This window comes from Microtus pennsylvanicus, chromosome 16 (assembly GCF_037038515.1).
Source record: "Microtus pennsylvanicus isolate mMicPen1 chromosome 16, mMicPen1.hap1, whole genome shotgun sequence".
Classification (NCBI taxonomy): Eukaryota; Metazoa; Chordata; class Mammalia; order Rodentia; family Cricetidae; genus Microtus; species Microtus pennsylvanicus.
In genome coordinates, this window is record NC_134594.1 from 2209890 (window position 1) to 2231858 (window position 21969).

Genomic DNA, 21969 nt, shown 5'->3' on the forward strand with positions numbered 1-21969 from the left:
TAGCCATATTATGCAAATTATCAAAATGAGGGGGAAATTTGTAATTATTTTGTTTTCATAATTCAGGTGTAACTATCTGAGTAATCTCTTTTAAATTTTGTATACTAAGTCCTTTGTTTACTCTGCTAATAAAATCTGAATTAATTGAGTACCTGTTACATTTTTCATTTACTAATCATACTAGACTCTGTTTTTTTAAGAAATGATCCAATCTGTTCTTAAATAAGTTAAAGTAAAAAATAATTTTAATGTATGTGTATTTTACTTAATAACTATATTGTAGGGATTTGGGAAAAATTATTTTGCAAGATTTATGTGTCACCACCTTAAGGTTTTATTGTTATTGACTTTTAATTAAGCCAGTTCTACATGTCTGAAGTCTTTTTTTCTAGAATCCTCATGTCTAATTTTTCCAAAAATAATAATAATGCATATGCCTCTTAATCAGATCCTTTGGAACTGTAGATCCAAGTTGAGAGGAAAGATGTTAATGGGTTCTTTGAAATAGGCATGCTGGTACACATCACCTTGACATTTGTTCTACACTCAGTGAATATTCTGTCAGACACATTAATCCAATATCCTCAAATTTATACCATTCAGTGAACTGTGGAGTATGCAAAAATCAAATCCTCCTGAAGAAGAATAAGTCCATAGCCTTAGAACAGTGAGAGGGAGTCTGCAGGATGATTTTACAGTCTCGTTAAACATATGACAATGGTCAAGTTATATGTGCAATATTTAAGAAACAGAATTTTGTTATATTTAGGACATACTTGAATAGGAAAAATGAGGAAAATTCTAAATTTCATGTTTCCTTTTCTAAATCCAATAGATAACTAAAAGCTGACTGTTATACAGTAAAGTACAACGTCAAATAGTAATGAAAACCAATAAAATACACCCATTCCAAGCTAAGCAAGTATATTCTGAATGACAGTGTCCTGATTATGTTGATACTTTCTGGTCAACAAGTTGCCATATCCAAGCACAATCATAGGTGAAAAGATATTTCACTATGAATTTTGAGGGTGATATTCTAGCTATATTAAATAGTTTAGAAGATATTTTGAAGAACATATCTTAAACAAAATCGAAGTATAAACTAAATCAATGGGATGCTGACTTTGGAAGGAAACATGCTTCATAATTTAAAAGGCACAATAAGTAAATGAATGTAAAAGTCTCCTAACTTAAGAGAGGGCAAAGACAAGTGGCCATGCTTTTATTCCCTGAAATAGAAGTGTGTGTTAGTAATGTTTAGAGATCTTTAACTGCAGCAGCACTAAATGTACTGCTACATCCCTCACTTATCATCCACAGGCAGGAATTAGCACTTGGTTTCTGACCTTCAAGCTCAAGTGTGTTTGGATCATGAAGAATACATAAGTAAAAAAATTTACTATCTTTGAAAAGACATAGTTTGGACTCATTAAGTCACATATGCTATATGGAAGGGAAATGGTTATGTGATTGGCCTCACAATATCAACTTCCTTCATCTACAAAAAACCTGAGTATTAAAACACGACTTCTTACTCAGTTGTAATCAGATGGTACTTATTCCCAGGTTCCTCATTTATGCTCTCAAAATATGTGTATATTTAGAAAAACTCCGGTTCTGAGCATGCAAGTCTCCTACACTAAGGTCTCAAAAGTCCTTTGACAAACATTTCTGTAGGTTATTACCCAGTGAAGAATATTCTTTCAGTAGAAGAAAGCTTAAAATTTCACTCTCCTGTATCAGCAAGGATTAATTGATATAGGGATAAGTTCATTTATGAATTGTAGCATCCTTGCTTACTCTAAGCAGTTAAACTAAAACAAGTAACTAGAAATGCAAGCAATGCTCACAAAATTCAGCAGACTCGGAACAATGACATCAATTAGGAGAGGAGCAATAGAAACTAAAGTCCTCATATTTGCAAGGAACCATTGCTCCCAGACACAAATGGGAGGGGTGGGTAGAGACAAGTGTGGCAGAGAAACACCAAAGTGTGCTGGCATTGACAGGCATGGATTCTCCTTTAAAGCCTCTAGAGATATCAACTTACTGGCACCTGATGGCAAACTTTCTCCCTCCCGGACTATGAGAAAATACATCTCTCTAGTTTTAAAGCAGCTGGATTTATGGTATTTGTTATGACAGCCATAATAAATGGATAGATTTAGTTTATGCCATACACACGCACACACATATATATATCCATAAAATTTTGATGACACTATATTTTATAACAATATTTTATAGCATAAGTCCAATAATTTCTGTGAAACTTTTCATTTGCTTATTCAGAGAAAGTTAATTTATGTAGACATTTGTAAAAATAGCTTAATATTGTAATATCCCAACTTTGCCCAGGGCAAGACATTTATCACCCCTTGGAGATACCTAAGACCAAGATAGTATTGTTTGTTTTTCTAAGCATAATTCTAGTCAGAGTAAAAAAATAATAATGATCATATCTAATAACTAAACAATTACAATAACATTGTTGAATAAAATTGCCAAAACACATTTTCTGGCTATGAGGCAGCACTATTATCCTAAGAGCATGTGATCACAATATTGGTACCATCTGATGCTCTGACAGTTTCATGATGTCTGAGAAGCCTACCATGTAATTTAAGAAGAGTTGTTTACATTTGTGGAAACACTAGACAAGGGAGAAATTTACATCCTGCTGGACAGTATATGATGCCTTAAAATTTCAGCTTGATACTGTAATGGGTGTGCAATTTAAACCTTGAAAGTTCTTTAGTTTTGAAATTATTTAATATTTTCAGGATAGGGTTTATACAATTTATGAGTCCTGAAAAGCCAACCTTTGGACAAAGGTATGCTTTAATGAGCTGAGATAAATAAAATTTAGTCACAACTAATCTAACTTATATATAATTTACACTGATTTAAGCTTGGAGACTCTAATCAGAGTCATTAAGATGTGATATATAGAATTGCATGTACAAAATAGGCCAACATTTTATAAAAAGAAATGAAACAGCAGTTTTCTATATTCCCTAGATGTGATTCCAGAAACACATTGTGTCTGCTTTTAATTTATAATGTTCAAAGTCCGAAATTATTTTCTATTTATCTGAAATTTTCATTTAGAAAGAAAGGCAGACATTATAAATTTAGCTCTAAGAAAACACAAACCAAAGAATGGATAAAGAAAATGTGGCACATTTACACATTAGAGTAGTACTCAGCTTTAAAATACAATGACATCTTGAATTTTCTATGCAAATGGATGGAATTAGAAAACACTATCCTGAGTAAGGTAACCCAAACCCAAAAGGATGAATATGGTATGTACTCATTCATAAGTGGATACTAGCTATAAACAAAGGACATTGAGCTTATAGTTCATGATCCTAAAGAAGCTAAGTAATAAGGTGAACCCTAAGAAAAATATATACAGATCCACCTGGAAAGTCAAAATAGACAAGATCGCCTGACAAAACTGGGAGCATGGAGTTTGGGGAAGAAGGGATGGTAGAAGGAAAAGGGAAAGGTGAGAAGAACTTGAAGGAATGGGATAGTTGAGAAGGAGGAAGAACAAAGATGAGAGCAAGAAAAGAGATATCTTAATTGAGGGAACCATTATAGGATTAGCAAGAAACCTGGCTCTAGAGAAATTCCCAGGCATCCACAAGGATGACCCGAGCTAAGACCCTAAGCAATAGAAAAGAGTGTGTATGAACTGACCTTGCCCTGTAGTCAGACTGATGAAAACAGTCAGAGACCCACATTGGAGCACCGGACTGAGCTCCTAAAGTCCAGTTAAAGAGTGAAAGAAATGAGAACAAGAACAAAACAGTCAAAAGCATGACAGGGACACCCACTGAAAAGTCAGTGTGAGCTAATGGGAGCTCACAAACCAGCAGAACTGGGAACAAGCATAGGAACAAACAAACTAGTCTCTCTGATTGTGGTCTACTGTTGCACAGCTGGGGCAGACTGAGGGGTCACTGGCAAAGGCACCAGGATTTTCCCCTATTGCATGTACTGACTTTTTGAGAACCTATTCTCTTTAGACGGATACCTTGTTCAGCCTAGATATAGTAGGGATGGCTGTGGACTATTTCGCAGAACAATGAGGATTGGATGGGGTTGGGGTGGGAGGGTATGTGGAGGGAATGGGAAGAAGGGAAGGAGTAGGAACTTGGATTGGTATGAATAATGAAAAAAATGATTGTTTTCTTTTATAAAAATAAATAAAAAAGAAACAAAAACAAAAAAACACTTATTCTTTTTGTCAATCTTTTTTATTTAATAGCATAGTTATAGAAAAGGAGAGGGGACTGGGAAACAAGGAATCATACAGGAAATATATTGAACTAGATTACATTTTATTTTGAATAATTTTGAATAATTCTGTATAAAATTACACCAAATTACCATTTCTTTCAGACTCCCTGGTGAAACATCTGTAAGCTTTGTTCAGAAAATGGGGCCTGCTATGATTAGCGATAACAAAGGATTCTGTTTATCCAGAATATCTGAAGGCTATTCCTTCCAAAAGTCTTTGGCCATACTTCCTCCAATTTCACATGATAGAACAAGGAACCAATTACCATTTGCATTTAACTATCTCTGGATGGCATGGTAATTTTTTGTCCAAATTGGAATTAGCCCAAATCAATCCAACAAGTGGAAACAAAATTTCTTCCCAACACTATTTACGATCCTTAACAATAGAGGTCTTCCCCAGTCAACCTGAAAATATGAGCTCAAATGAGATCTCCCCTTTTACAAACAGATTCTTGCTGTCTACAGTATGCCTATTAAACAGATTCTTGCTGTCTACAGTATGCCTATTAAAATATACTGTTTTTCAAGAGTTCTGGTCACTGTTCATTTAGCCCATATTTTCACCCAGTGATCCAAACCAGCACTAATTTTGTTGATTTTATTTTCAACTAATTAAAAATTATTTTTCCCTTTCCTGAAAATGATCTCTATAGTGGTTAATTTTATGTGTTAAGTTAGTTAATCTAGTCATGTGATCAAACATTCATTTTTTTTGTTGCTATGAAGGCATGATATAGATAAACTATATCTATAATCAGTTGACTTAAATGAAGGAAATTTCTCTTGGTAACCATTTAGGGTGTCATATAATCAGTTGAGGGCCCTAAGTGCAAATACAGAGACATCATGAAAGAAAAAAGGAAAGAGACCTAAGTGAGAGAGAGAGAGAGAGAGAGAGAGAGAGAGAGAGAGAGAGAGAAAGAGAGAATATCTATCTTAAATTTCCAAAGTTGCAGTATGAATTTTGACCTCAATATTGTAAGTTTGAGGTATTTACTTTATAGATCTCTGTTTCTCTCTGTCTCTCTGTGGAGCTCTCTCCTAGGGTCTTTGCTTTTTTTTTTTTTAATTGGGGTTCATCTGTGTAGCCCTGACTCTCCTAGAATTTTCTCTGTTCCATGCTGCTCCTTTGTTTTCTTGATATCCCTAGGTTTAAAATAAAAATTTTAACCTCTTTCTTTCTTACATTACCTGTATAATCATTCCATCACAGAGTAGTCGTAGATATATAGACAGATACAATGGTAGTTGATTAAATATGCTAATATAATCAAATTTTTAAACCATTGCTAATAACATCTAATTTCTTCTTACGGGCCTCTCATTGACTTTCTAATTCCTAATTTCATGCTACATGCCTGTACCAAATCCATTTGACTACCTTCAAAGGAAAAAAATTGCTTTTTTCAATTAAAACAATTTTAAAAACGTGTAATGACATAGCCTTTTGATCCCTATCTATTCATTCTTTATTTCAAGAGGACAAAGTACACAAGATAGCTTTGAGCTATGTGTGTCTAATTCTTCTCTGTGCAGAACAGGTCTGATAATGGCAGACATTCAATACATTCAGTTGCAGTAGGGATCTGTAGCAAACACACATAAGTGTTGTGAAGCAGAAGCAGGGATTTTCACTTCATGGATAGGAAATATAGTTAAAATGCCAACTGGAAGATAATTTAAGAAAAAAAGTCATCCAAGGCATAGGTATTGATGTCACAGTACAAAGTATAAATATCTGTTATATGTATATTATATTAAATATATGTTAATTCTCTTACATGACTATTTAAAAATATATATGCTACCTACAAATAGATCATAGATTTGATATAAAGTTAAGGATTATTATTATAGAAATATGTCATTTATTATCCTTAATATCACTGTTGAAATTTTTAATTTTTCTGACCCAGATACCTCCTTTTAATAATGGGCATAATACTGAACTAAATGAGGGACTGACATATCAACAAAAATTATCAGTAGAAATCTGAATAAAAACTGCTTTGTATGTCTGCAGCATGAGGCAAATTCTAGTTCATTGCAGACAGAAGAAAACACCATAAAGAAAGATGGAGTTCATAGATTTCATCATAGCACATCAAAGAATATTCAATACAATTTGGAAGTATCAAGAAGAAATGGAACCATGTGATTCTCTAAATTATCTCTATGAACATATTTTATTACCATTGGTTAATAAAGAATTTGTTTGGCAGGGAAGAATATAGGTAGGCCAGAAAACTAAACTGAGTGCAAGGAGGAAAAAGGCAGAGTCAGGCTGACACCATGTAGCCGCACAAGTAGCAAGAGGTAACAATCCATGAGCCTCATGGTAAAGTATAAAATAATAGAAATAGGTTAATTTAAGATGTAAGAGTTTGTTGGGCCTAAACTATCTCAGGGCCTGTACCTCGAGGCCTGTAGGACAGAGAAAAGTCTGGCTAGAGTAAGAAGGATACTCTCAAAGCTACTGAATGAAGATGAGGCAGAAAAATCTGGTTAGATGCTCCTGCAGCCAGAGGGAGGGCTTGGTTGTCTCTCATTGTCTGCAGGTACCCCCACATATACAATGTCACTTAACCTGTAAAAGCTGATACAGTAATAAACTAAGTTCATGCTTTGACTTGACCTTCTATTGCGTCTGATTGTCCTCCATAGTGGGGCTGTGGATCTGATTGTCCTGAGTTGTGGGGCTGCAGAATGGGTGGATAGCATATTCACCTTTCCCTGGGGAATAAGGCTAAGGAGACCTGGCAAGAGTTAGTTAATAAGAATCCTGAGCCAATAGGCCAAATAGTATGTAATTATTATTAAGTCTCAGAGTAGCTATTTTCTAAGAGGTTTTAGGAGTAGGCAAGTGGAAGGAAAATGGTTCAAGGGGAACAGTAGAATGGCATATTTGCAGTTATAAAAGTGCAAACAGAATCCTTAGTCTGGTACTACCAGAACAAAATTAAATTGTGTAGTACTGACTGCTAAGGAAAAAAAATATTTCATTTTTTTTGTGCTGAATTCTAAACACAATAACTTAGTAAAGTTTCTTGCAAATAGAAGGTTAAAAAAATGGGAGAAGATGCTTTACTTGTAAATGATACCTCAAGTCTGTTGTTAGGAATATTATCACTATTGTGGTCTCAAAGCTAGTACAATGCCTGCATGTAGTTAATCAATACATACTAAATCAATATTGACAAAAAATGAGTGTATGTGCAACAGTACACGGCCTAAGTTTTCAAAAATACTAGAATAGCTTCTCAAACCTGGCACAACATTCTTCTACAAAAAGATATGCAGACACATAGATAGACAGGAAGACAGGCAGACAGACACACACACAGACACACAATAAACAGTTTTTACTAAAAAGAACTAGAGTATATGTTATGAAATTGTTAATCAACTAGAGTCCATGCCAAGATTTAGTGCTATTGAAAGCCAAAAGTTCACTTCATCAAAAGTGTTTATTAATAAAATGGCAGCATTGTGCAATAGGTAAACTGGTATGGGAGGATTGTGTGTATTCTGTCAATCATGTTTTAAATAAATGCTGATTGTTTAGGCAGGAAGTATAGGCAGGAAAACCAGACAGGAAGTAGAAATGATGTGATAAGAACAGGAGAATTCTGGGAAGGAGGAAGTTGATTCCTCCCACTCCTGCCCAGATCACCGAAGCAGCAGGATGTGATCTGCCTCACTAAAAAAAGGTACTGAGCCAGATGGCTAACATAGATCAGAAAAATGGGTTAATTAAGATGTGAGAGCTAGCCAGAGAGAGGCTAGAGCTAATGGGCCAACCAGCTTATAATTTATGGAGACCTATGTGTGATTTTCTTTGGGACTAAACAGTTGTGGGGTACCGGGCGGGACAAAAACAACAACAAGCAGGGCCCCCGTTCATGTTACAGTAAACCAACAGCAAAGGACATTAGAACATGAATTTGAACTTGGTTATGCCATGAACAGACTTTGATGAAGTCATCATGTTGTAGGAGGCCACTTGATCATTTCCCTGCCACCCAGACTTCCAAAGTAAGTACAATTACTTTTTAATTAAATCACTGCTTGGGCAATCACTATAGCACGGGCCTAAGACAGTTTCTTTATTAACTAATGGTATTCACAACATAAAGAGGGGAGTCCCACATCATCCCCATATCTGTACTTCAGTTTTCCTGCCACTGAAACAGAAGAGTTCCTATTATAAAAGTGAGTGAGGGTTGTCCTTCTTGTTCTTCATTTAGAGAAGACATTGGGCATGTTTTATAGATATAGAGACTGAGATAGCAGGGCACACAATGTATCTGGGTTCAGATAGAGAATGAATATTCATCCCAAAGCTGGAACTGAGTATATATAAATATTTAGTCTCTTAACTCATTAAGCTCCTGGCAATGATAGACATGGATTCGTTTGTACTACTTCTAATCTTGTCTCCCCTCAAAGGCCTTTCACAGAACAGCACTGTGCTTATTTCTTCCAACATACAGAAGAAGGAATGCGTAATTGCATCTATGTGTGTGATCTCTCTGTGTCACACACACACATGAGTGTGCAACCACACACACGCACTTTATTTTTAAGCACTGGGAAACCATCCATTCCAAGACTTCATACATATAGCGCTGATCTCCAACCACCTGGCTATAAATTATTTCTATATAGTGTTTTTGCTGTGTAATTTAAAAGTAGCACAAAAAGGTTTAGACAAAACTGGTTCTGAGTCCCGCTGCACTCCAGTTAGTAGATGTGCATAGAATGTACAAAACAATGTGATAGTGATGACTCCAAAGCACAAATTGTTCTCATAAATTTTGTTTTTAAGTCTCAAAACAATTTCTCAGAGATAACAAATTGCTAGCTTATAAAATTGTTCCTCAGAGAGGTTAAAACTCTTTCCTAACAAGACAGCTGTCACATATATAGAGAGAGCCTAGGTTAGTCCCATGCAGTCCCAGTGCATTGTTGTTGGTTCAGATTCTGTGAGATCTGATGACCTTAGTGTATTTGTGGGGCTCCTAACAATAGAGACAAGGTTTATTATTAATGTCATGGCTGACTCTTGGGAACCTATTCCTCATATTCAATTGCCATTGCCCATTCTTAATACAGGGGGAGGTGTTTATTGTTGCTACAACTTGAAATGTTCTGGTGATAACCATGAGAGGCCTGCCCCTCTCTGAACAGAAACAGAGGAGGAGTACATTGAGCTGGGGTGCACAAGAAAGGGAGGTATGTGTAGAGAGGAGGGTGTGGAGGCTTCAGTCAAGATGTAAAATAAATTGATTAATTAAATTTAGAATCTTTTAAAAATATATGGAAATAAACTATCTTTGCTAAACTTGAGCTGATAAAAGAAACAAAATTTTACCTAGATATTCCAATCCCAGAATCCATCGTATTAACCACTAATTTATTCTACTTCCAAAGGTGAGTGAGATTAGATAGAACCTCATGTGAAAAATATCAAAGTGTGTTGAGAGGGGTGGTGCCAAGTGCAAGGTGGCTTTGTACACTATGAAACCAAAGACATGAGGGTTTGCATTGTTCTGTCTAGCAACTTTCTGCATCAGTGAACCTATAAACTGTTTAATACCAGTCACTGAGAACATGTTCATGTGACAAGTCAATGCATCAATAGTGTCTGAACTTATGATTAAAATTTAAAGAAATCATAATGTACACATGAAAGAATTTTCATTCATCATAGAATCACATTGACGGTGTCTTTTATGACAATCCCCCTATTTTTGTCTTATAGCATCTCAACAGACCCTAACCCAGGTGACTTGAACATATAGACAATAAATGAGTTAGACTTAGGAAATGGGGCTGAAGACCTGAGTGTCACACAATAATAATAATAAGCCAGCATAGATGATGGTATAAGGGAAATATTTTTGATAGGTTTACAATAGGTTCTGGTCTAGAATAAAACATAGCATTTCATTTGTTAGTTGAGATGTTTTCAAATTTTAGATAAAGTATTATGAAAGACTGTTTTGAGGTGGGAATAAAACTGATTTTCTCATGACATCTATCAATTTCTGCCTCGGTTTCCTTTATACAGCTGTATTTCAGTAAGTAGCACAGGGGAGTAATTGTAGTAGGAATGGAATTAAAATATACTGAGAACTGCAGCAAAAAAAGAGAAACCAGACTGAAATAAGCCTGTAGAAAGTAATCACTGAAAAATGAATTTTTTAAAAGACTACAAAGTTTGTCTAATGCATGTGAATGTTTTGTATCCCATTGTGATACATTGTTTTAGTAGAAACAAAAAAGAACAATTAAAAATGAGCTTGGAATTTGGTATATTAATTTTGTTTCTCCTAAAATACAAGAGATTTTTTATCTTAGATAAAATAAAAATATGCAAAAGATACATCATCATAAAGCATATAAATATGTATATTCAAAATAAAAAAAGAATATACACAATGATACACAATGCAAAAGTTTTTGTACATGAGTCAGCTCACCAACTTTTGGAAATTTTACATTGGGCCTATTGTTTTACTCTCTATTCATGCATTAATCTTTTAGTTCTAGCAGCCACTATTCAAAATACTTTAAAAGAATTATTGTAATCCTTAATACACAGTTATTTTTCATAATCTAAAGAAACCAGGGGTAGATAGAATTAATGACCAGGAAACAATGATGGGATTTTATTCCCATTCAGACCACGCACACCTCACTAGAAGAAAAGTATAAATCAAAGTAGTCATTACCCTAATCAAACAGCAAACAATAGGTTCTATTATTACTTACAATACTGACTCTAATTAAAACACCATGCCTTGAGTTTGTGGCAATTCATAAATGTTGGGGGGAAGTTGTATTCTATACACTATAAAGCTATAAAGTTCTTGAAATTTTCAAAATCAAGTATTTGCCATGAGTGTGCAGCACTGGCATGAGTGTGGGTGTCTGGGAATTAGCTTTTACATCATTCTGGATAATACCCTTCCGTCCTTGCCTAGATAGAAATGAGAGCTAACATTTTCCACAGAAAAGTTGGGAACTTTGTGTTTGAAAAGCACTTTTAACGGATTGCTTGCTCTGTTTACTTTGGTTCAAGGCAGAAGCATCTTGACATTTACACTGCTATTTTCCTGCTTTCAAGGATGCACATGAAAATTGTCTTTCCTTCGCTTAGCTTGAAATGGTTTTCTGAATTTGCACAAATCCATTCTGGCTATCTCCAAAAGAAGTTCTGACAACATTTTTCAAGTGAGCATAAAGCTCATAATATACACATGCACAAACATATACTGTCCCTTAATCTACAAATGGATGGCATTCTTTAAACTATTGACTATGGCCATTATTTGATACTCAATTTTATCTTTCTAGTGTGTGTTATAATAGTTTCCTATATAGCCCTTCAGTTTATATAAGCAAATGCAGTTGAATATACCATATATTTTGTAAAAATAATAGGATAATATAAAAATGAGATTTATTTTAAAATTTTAAGTTATATTTATGTGTGTTTATGTTCATGTATGTTATGTGGGTGCCCATGTACCACACAGTATATGTGTGGAGATCAGGCAATATTTTGCAGAAATCAGCTCTTTTTTTCAATACATGGGTCCCACAGATTGGACTCAGATCATTAGACTTGGCTGTTAGTACATTTAACTACCTCATCAAACCTAGATTTCTTTTAGAGAAATCTGATGGTTATCTAATAATTTATTACCTCTAGTACAGTTAGAAGATGTTTATTTTCCTTGAGAATTTTTACCTAGAAGGTAACATTAAATACCAGCTCATACTTGTGTTCTTCTCAATTATCCATACTCTTGATATTAAATAAGAGTAATGCAATTACAGTTGTTGACCCTCTAGCTTTCTTTCACAAAGTCATAGTAAGTCTACTATCCTTTGATGAAATTTCATTTAAACACACTTGGAAGAACAGTCTCTCTCTCTCTCTCTCTCTCTCTCTCTCTCTCTCTCTCTCTCTCTCTCTCTCTGTGTGTGTGTGTGTGTGTGTGTGTGTGTGTGTGTGTGTGTGTGTGTCTGTTTGCATGTTATCATAGCATAACAGGAACACCTTGCTCCAGATTTCTTTATGTTACAGTGGTACTCTGAGTAAAACAACCAGGGTACAATCTACTATACCTAGGTGAAATCAGAACCGGAACCTTAAGGGAAGACTGCTTGCTATTCCATGAAGCACTACCCTTGACCAGGGAACTCATAGCAAAGAAGCACAGCAGAAACTGGAGGATGCTATTTATCGGCTGGCCTGCTGTGGCTCATGCTTGGCTATCTTTCTTATATAGTCCCAGAACACTAGACTAGGTACCATCCATTGTAGAATGGACCATTCTACATCAATTAGTGATCAAAAATGAGAGACATGCCCAAACACCAATCTTATGTAGGCATTCTTCAATCTAGGCTTTCCTCTCAGATAAGTCTAGGCTGTGTCTAGTTGAAATTAAATGCAACTTTTCTGAGATTTTTCAGTTTATCATTCCTTTAAAAGTTTAGAGAAGCTTTAATCAGTCTTTATGCTGATATTCTGTCTAAATGTACAACTGAGAACATGTTGCTGTAACTCATTCTAATGCCATGGGTTGTTCTTTGACAGAAAGCCTTTGCTATTGGCATTGATGGAGAACATTTTAAAACTCCAGGTTTTTAACATGTGAAATTTGTAGGTTGAAGATATTTCTGTGTCTATGAAGTGCAGTTCATTCATTTAATATTCAATGAAGGCAAGGCTTAGTAGTCTTCCATTCTTAAGGTTATGTAGGCTGGAGTTGGTTGAGAAAAAAAGAGAAATAATAGAGACACCATAGCAGCAAAAACATACCCCTAATAACACAAACACAGTAACTAGGGACAAGGAGGGAATCTTCTGATGTCTGCTAAAACTAATATAGAAAGTATAAATTCACAAGATAGTAAATTTCAATCACAAAAAAAATTGCTAGCAGCATTCTCATTGGGTATCTTCATCACTGCATTGAATTGTGGGTATTGGGCATCTTTGTCACTGTATTGACTAGAGTGTATCTGGCATCATTATCAATGCAGTGACTTGTGGGTATTGGGCATTTTTGTCACTGCAGTGACTGGTAGATACTTGGAAGGCGGTACTATTCAGACAATTGATTGATAATTTTTTTAGCTATATGACAAGAAATTAAATATTTGTTAAGAGAAAAAACTACTTAAACTACAATTTAAAGATAGATATCAATGCAGTGATCCTGGAGCAGGGGGAATAATTTTTTTTGTGTCACTTAATAAAAATATAATTCTTCCTAGGTTGATAGGGGAAAAAAAAGCTGTGGAGATGCAAATACTATTCAAGTGACAAATAGACACAGAGTAATGGTATAATATTACTTTCATTTTAAAATTATATAGAAGTATAAAGTTCATATATTTATCATACTATGACCTCATTTCTGAGAACTTCTTTCTATTTTTAACATCTCTTGAAGAGTTTCTAGTTATGGATGCTAAACTAATACTCAGAAATACTGTTTAGCTTCCTGCAGTACATTCAAGCTGAGAACAGAAAACCTCCCTATACAAACCCCTTCCTGCTTCTGACAATCCTAGCTCAGTCCCTCCTACATTAATGTTCTTAACACATTGTGAAAGCCATCCTATCTGAACAAGTTAGACTCTACCAGCACAATACTATATTAAATGTTTATTGTATAGCAAAGTAGCCAAGGCAATTGAACAGAGGAAATATAGACTTCAGGCAAACAGGGTTAGAAATGGTATTTCATGCAAATATAAAGGAATTAAAACTATTATGCCAAACATTTTACATTTCACAGAGATGAACTTAAAGTAGCTAGCATACCTAAGCTTAAAATAAAACTGTAAAATTCTGAGAATGCTTCATGCAAGGAGATCAAGAAATCTATATAACAGTGGTTTTTATAACCAGATTTTGGAAACCACAGAGTGCTACTGTGTGGATAAATTTGTTAGCCTCATTTTATTACTATTAAAACTTATGCTCACCAAAAGATATTGTTATGAAAAGAAGATAAAACACACTAGGAGAAAATATTTCCCAAAGAATTAACTGACAGAAGACTGGTGTAGTAGTTTAAATGTAAATGGCCCCCATAAACTCAGCAGGAATAACACCATTGGGAGGTACAGCTTTGTTAGTGTAGGCATGGCATTGTTGGAGGAAGTGTGTTACTTTGAGGTTGTCTTTGAGGTCTCATGTCTGTTCAAGTCACACTCATTATCTCAGGTCACTCCTGTTACCAGCGGGATGTAGCCCCTTTCTGTTCTCTGCTCCTTCTCCATTACCATGTCTGCTTGCATACCACAATACCATGGTGATAATAGACTAAACCCCTGGAACTGCAAGCCACTTCAATTAAATGCGTTCCTAACAAGTGCTGCCTTAGTCCTGTTGTCTCTAACTAAGGCAATAGAAACCCTAACTAAGGCAGATAAAGGTACCAGGACCTGAGATATTGCTGTGATCTGACCATGCTTTTGTTTGAAGGAATATTATCCTTGGGCCTGTGGATTATAAGGAAAAGCATTTTGACACTTTAAGTGCTGCTTAATAGGCTATTCTACTAGGAACGTGAATGACAATGGTATTTTGTGTGAACTGAATTGTGGGATCCTCCATCAAAAGAATTCAGAAGAGAAGAATGTTAGTATCTGTCCTAGAGACTAGTCTTGTGATATTTTGGTGAAGAATGTGACTGCTTTTTTGCCTTTATCCTAAAAGTCTGCTTGAAGTTAAGTGAAGAGTTTTTGGATTAATTTCATGGGCAGAGGAAATTTCAAAACAACTTTGTACTTATTCTGTTGTGTGGTTGTTAGTATTAACTCTAATGAAGATTTATAATGAAAAGGAGCAAGGTGAGAAAGGAAAAAATACACAATGTACAGTTTAAAGAGAAAAGGAGGATGGAGAAGTGGAATGTAGCTAAATCCTATGTCCAAGGAGATAAACAGATTAAGAGATGAAACAAAGGGAATAGGGACTCAGAGCAAGATCCCATCCAGCTAAGTTTATAACATGTGAAAAGCAATAAGAGAACAGATTGAAACTGGGATTCATGGTACATGTCTTTAAGTCCAGCACTGAGAAGACAGAGGCAGGAAGATTTCTGAATTTGACGTTAGTCTGTTTCTATAGAAGAAATGCCAGGACAGCCAAGCTTAGGCAAGTGAAGAAAACCATGGAAAGTAGAAATTTGATAAAACTGTAATTAAGGTGGACATGTTCTGGCCCCTGCAAGCAGCAGAACTTGGTAGCTTTGGGCAAATATTTCTGGCTTTAAAGTCAAGGAGTGACTAAGAAAAGCCACTGTGACTTGCCATATGTCAGGGGTGTCCCTGAATGGAGGCCTAGAGCAGCCATTGTGTGAAGCTGTGAAAGGGAAGCCTGGATAGCCTTGGAAATCCCAAGGTGTTGGAAATGTCAGAGCCATGAGATACCTGCCAAGGAGAGCTGCTAACCTTGAGTAGAACCAGCCCAAGAAAAAAGAAATGTTTCACAGCCAACAAAGCTGAAAGGAGATGGAGATCTGGAGTGTTTGATATCAGACATGGAGATGCAGAATTTGTAATTTGCCCAGCTGGTTTTCAGTCTTGTTTCTGTCCAGTATTTCCTCACTATTCTCTCTCACCTATGTTTTAAAAAGGTATCATGTGACATTACATGGTGGGAGTATGTGACCTTTTTGATTTTGATTTAACACTGCTCAATTTTATAAATTCTTTTATATTTTGCATACCAGTTGTCTAAAGTTATGGTTTCTTTGCTGTAAAGATTGATCATAGCAACCCTTATAAAGGAAAAACATTTAATTGGATGATTTCCAGTTCAGGGGTTTAGTCATTTTCATTATTGTGGACATGGCAGCAAGCAGGCAGACATGGTGCTGGAGAAGGAGCTGAGATTGGAGAAGGCACTACATCCTGATCTTGCAGGCAACAGGAAATGGTTTGAGGTACTGGGCATAGCTTCAGCATATATGAATCCTCAAAGCCCACCTATACAGTGCCACACTTTGTCCAATGAGGCCATACACGCTATAACAAAGCCACACTTCCAACTACCACATTCTACTCCCTTGCCCCTAAGCTTGTATCAATACCATACTGTAGAGTGCATTTAGTCCATTTTCAAAAGTCCCATTGCCTATCACAGTCTCAACAATGTTTTAAAATATAACGTTCAAAGTCTCTTCTGAGACTCATGCAATCTCTAACCAGAAGTAAAATAACTCAGTTTTTTTCGTTGTTTTTTTTTATAAATTGATTTTTATTGAGCTCTAAATTTTTCTCTAACTCAGTTTTGAAATTGAGCAAAAGAGCTGAACCAAAATCTCACTTTAGAAAACACAGGTGAGAATTCATCATAGCAAAGGACAGTGAGCAATAAATGGCATCACTGAATTGCAAATTTAAAAACTAAACATCAATGTGCACCTTTCAGTAGAGTTTATTCCCAGGCCACCAAGAGCAAATGTAGGTAAGGTGAGGGATGACAGAAGTGCCCTGCTACTCACTGTTGTAAATGCAAGATTATACACCTACTTTGGAACACAGTTCCTTACAAAGCTATAAATAGACTTTGCCATGTGCCCAGCATTTATCACAAGGAAAGGCATGTTACACATGAATTTCATTAACAACTATAGTCAACCTTTGGTAACTGCTAAAATATTGAATCTTAGCTGTTCATTTCTAAATTCTATTATGTGAACTAGAATATGTGATAATGTTTAGAGTTACATTACTTAGATAAGGTTTGTTGTGATAATAATTAAGACTATAAAGTCACTTATATTGGTATTAGTCAATAACAGACAAATGCTTGCTTTTCTTCTCAAAATACAGGATGAAGTAAGTTGAGTCAATAAATACTACTGAAAGGGTAAGAAAAAGCGTGCCATGTAGGTAAGCCATATACACATTGCAAAAATGTTAAGAAGGGAATGTATTCTTCATATAGAAATAGGCCTTATTAAATGGGTCGCCAGCATGATTTACCTACTCTCAAAAAGACATTTTAAATAATTCTGTAAATAATGTGGTTGGATTTTTAATCATATATTTACATGTACTATCATTATATTTTGCCAAATCACCTTCTGTCTTCTTTCTAACCCTGCGCTAGAATGCTATCAGGGGAAACGATGTTTACTTGAAGTGCCTGCTAAGTTTCAGGGGCTGAGAAAAAGTTTCAGGGCGCATACATAATGCCTTCATGTATTATGAAAAAAATATAAGTATTCTACAGCTTTTTCCAATATTTCATGATAATGCTTTTATTATAAGAGATTCCCATGTGCTATCTCATTTAATAGATGCAGAAATTAAGATGTGGATCAATAAGGTTCTTTCCATGTTACTAAGTTTGCTACCAAATTTGAGTGGTAACTCAAATTTCATGTTCACTTAACATTTACAGGATCGACACTCATAACCATATTTAAACATGTACAGAGATAAACGTCTACTGTTATAAAGACTGTCATAGTTTTTGGGGAAGAGCAATTTTAGAAACTCTCATATGTAAGTAAGATAGCTATACCTTTGCATCAATTATTGATTCTTTCCTTTAGCGTATGTCTGTACGTGCCATATTTAGCAATTCTAATTATGAACAAGATGGTAGACAAGTGAAAGCCATGAGGAAGTGAGGCAATAGGTTAATCAGCACTGAACTTTTCATAAAGGGTCATAAATTTAACACTTAATAAGTATCATTTATAAATGCAAAAATATATAACATGCATATGTACGATACACATACATATGAATGCACATATTAAATTATCATGCCCATATACATTATATAAGCACAGACTGTTGCCTTCTGGTTTTCCTTTGGGGAAGGGGCATAGAAGATTTTTATGATGAAAGATACTGACAAAAAAAAACTGGGTTGGAGTATATTTTTATCTAAACAATCCAGTAACGTTGAATTTTCTTTTACATTCTTACACCAATACTTACCCTGTTTTATATAGTGTTTATTGCCTAACTTACAGAAAGTACATATTTTATTCTCAATAGAAGAATGAATCAATTATACAAAATATTTAAAATATTCAAAATTGTTTAACATTTATCTTCCCTTTGTTTACTTTCTACTTTGTTTACATCCTAAGCAAAGATATTCCACTGGGTTTAGGCGCTGTGCCTGGGCCATACTACTGTCTCTAAAAAACCATTGTCTACATAATCTCAGCAGCATTCCTGTTACCCTCCAATTAAATTGCCCCTGCTCTCTTGGTGGTTTCAAGATCCATGGCACCAGAATATTAAATGTATTTAATATTTTCATAAATTATAGCAAGAAATATTAAGCTCGACATTCTAGACATGTTCTTATTAGTAAAACAGCTGCTTGGCCTATCTCTTGGTACTCAAAAAAGCATATTTCACCCCCATGGAAGTTTAGACTATACTTTATTTTCCAATTATGATATCATACTGATATCAATAAAAGATATTTTTTTCATGTGTCCATCATTCCATATTTATTAATTTGAACTTTTCTTTGAATGGTGAATTTTACTTTATTTTCCTATTCTACCCATAACTATTTTATTGTTTTGTTTTTAAAGTGGATTACGTATACAGGCTTATAATATTTGAATCAAATCTATCCCCTATTCTCTCTCAGGCCACTCTTATCTTCTCCCCACTTTTCCATTCATGTCACATGTCACTTTTGTTCTCACGTCAGTGTGCTTTTCTTAAATATCTTAGAGTGGAATCTCTTTGAAATAGTATTATAATCCTTAACACATTCAGGAAGTGAAGTTATGGTTTTGAGGGAAAGACAGACACATAGAAGTTTATTTCCTACCTATAAAAACCTGGTGGCACCTGCGTTATCAGAAAATTCTTCTCCAGGTCTTGAAGGATGTCATTGAGCATTCGGACACGGCTGGGAGCTCTTTCCTTTGGGTCATTAGCAGGCCGCATCTCATCTGACTGGAAGATTTCAGCACTCTCCCTCAGGTGTGATGCCATGGCAAGTAGGTGAGGGACACTGGGCTTATCACCTGGTGAAGATAAATGAGCCCATGTTATGAGTCATTTTACCAAAGGAGCCAAGCAAACATACTATCGTGTCTCTCCTTTATAAATCAGATATGGAATATAAACATATTAGAGTACTACTCAGCAGTAAAAAACAATGACTTCTTGAATTTTGCATGCAAATGGATGGAAATAGAAAACACTATCCTGAGTGAGGTAAGGCAGACCCAAAAAAGGAACATGGGATGTACTCACTCATATTTGGTTTCTAGCCATAAACAAAGGACATTGAGCCTATAATTCCCGATCCTAAAGAAGCTAAATAAGAAGGTGAACCCAAAGACAAACATATACACATCCTTCTGAATATTAAGCTTCATCAGGTGATGAAAGGAGACAGAGACAGAGACCCACATTGGAGCACCAGACTGAAGCCCCAAGGTCCAAATCAGGAGCAGAAGGAGAGAGAGCATGAGCAAGGAACTCAGGACTGTGAAGGCTGCACCCACACACTGAGACAGTGGGGATGTTCTATTGGGAACTCACCAAGGCCAGCTGGACTGGGTCTGAAAAAGCATGGGATAAAACCGGACTCGCTGAACATAGCGGACAATGAGGACTGCTGAGAAGTCAAGAACAATGGCACTGGGTTTTGATCCTACTGCACGTACTGGCTTTGTAGGAGCCTAGGCAGTTTGGATGCTCACTTTACTAGACCTGGAAGGAGGTGAGTGTTCCTTGGACCTCCCACAAGGCAGGGAACCCAGACTGTTCTTTGGACTGATGAGGGAGGGAGACTTGATTAGGGGAGGGGGAGGGATATGGGAGGCAGTGGAGGGGAGGAGGCAGAAATCTTTAATAAATAAATAATTAAAAAAAGAAAAGACTGTCTATTCTTATAATGTGATATAAGATATAACTTTGGGCTTTAATTTCTTCAGTAATAGTTTTTGATAATGCATATTTGAAATATATTTTTGACTTTCAAAATATCCCAGAAATCATCATATGTACTGCTATGTTTGTTTCATTTGTTTCTCAGAAAGCATTCTTTGTTTACTTTCCACTTGTTGGGCAGCTTATTAATGGTGGTAGCAAAGCAGTCCCAGGTCTTTTGTACAAGCGAAAAGCCATAATGTGTCAGTAGACTTGTACCTTTGGCCAAGCCTAGCTGAGTCTGGTGCCATGTTCTTACCCCCTCGTATCTAAGTAATATTTGTAGCACTGTTGACTCTTTGAAACTTTAACTGTCAAATAAATATATTAACATTATTACTGCATAGCTTTTTTATGATGATCAAGTGAATAATACATGCCAAGCACTTCCCTCCAGTTAAGCAAATGTTATTTGAAAACATGTCTGTTAGACTTTTATGATAGAAGTGTCTATGATCATCTTTCTGTAGGGCAATAGATACTGTCATTCTTAGGCAATTTAAGACAAATCAATACAACAAAATCAACACATCAGTGCAGTTACTTCAAGTCAAATTGATCCAGAAGTATAGATATATAGAGTCTAAGTTGCTGTATTAGTAGTATGGCAAGGAAGCAGGAAGATGTGGGCATCCTTTTAAGGTTTTCATTGTGGAGAGGTTTGGGTTAGCACAGAATGATCATGATCACAAAAGGACATTCTACTGTGGAGGAAGTCCAAGATCTTCAGCTTGGACAAGATCCTTAAACAGCTGGTATTTGTATAACCTCAGCCTTTTTGCTCTGTATATTTTATCTCATTGTGGAATTCAGACATCTCCTTCATATGCTACTGCACTCATTCTGCCCCTTGAAAATTTAAGAAATACTATAAAGATAATGTGGTAAGATGAACATCTATGTTAGTGACAGAGATAATTCATTAAATAGCTCTTCACAAAATTATCTACTACTATCATAACTTTTAGAGTCTAGTTGAAGAAACAAACTACATAATTGTTAAATGAACAAAGTAGATTCAATTAGGGGGGTTATAAAAAGTTCAAAACAAACTAGAATCATGTGAAAGAAAATTCAGCAAATTCTCCCATTTTCATGTCTTTTTACCTCAGAGAGGAGAGAGAGTAAGAAAGGGAATGGGAATGAAGAGAACCAAATTATAAGCATGTATAGAATGGTCAAATGATATATTTGTGTTCCACTTGATGTTTAGGGATGAGTGAGGAGGCCAGAGAACAAATTCTAGAAAACAATTCTCTCCTTTTTCTTGTACACCTTGGGGATGCAACAACTCAATTCATCAGGCTTAGCAACAAGTGCCCTAACTTGCTGAGCCATCACATTGGCCTAAATTAAAAAAATATAAAACAACAATAATTAATTGTATACAATGTACAAAAGCTTTTACAAATTGGTTTAAAAGAAGTACCTTCACAAAGTATAAAATCTCTGAAGTATCATATATTTACATATGTTAAGCTTTTATAGAAAATATATGAGAGTTGAAGATAAATTTTAAATCATTGCTCACAAATAATGATATGGTTCATTCAACTGCAGAAGTCACTGTGTTTGAACATATTCTGTTTTACTGTGCATTCCATAATGATTAATTTTTGTATTTGCTTTCACAGAATTTCATGAGGATAGAGTTTTGTTCATTTTGAAAATCAAGTACCAAATAAC

At 35.4% G+C, this 21969-nt stretch overlaps 1 protein-coding gene across 2 annotated transcripts in view; it reads right to left on the minus strand.

Annotated features, from left to right (window-relative positions):
- Naaladl2 (N-acetylated alpha-linked acidic dipeptidase like 2) overlaps positions 1 to 21969 on the minus strand; it is a 1054557-nt gene that overhangs the window by 16338 nt on the left and 1016250 nt on the right. For both annotated transcript variants that reach the window (XM_075950779.1, XM_075950778.1), the window contains one exon: positions 19172 to 19370. In XM_075950779.1, coding sequence (XP_075806894.1) covers positions 19172 to 19370 — 199 coding nt within the window. The remainder of the gene's footprint in view (positions 1 to 19171; positions 19371 to 21969) is intronic.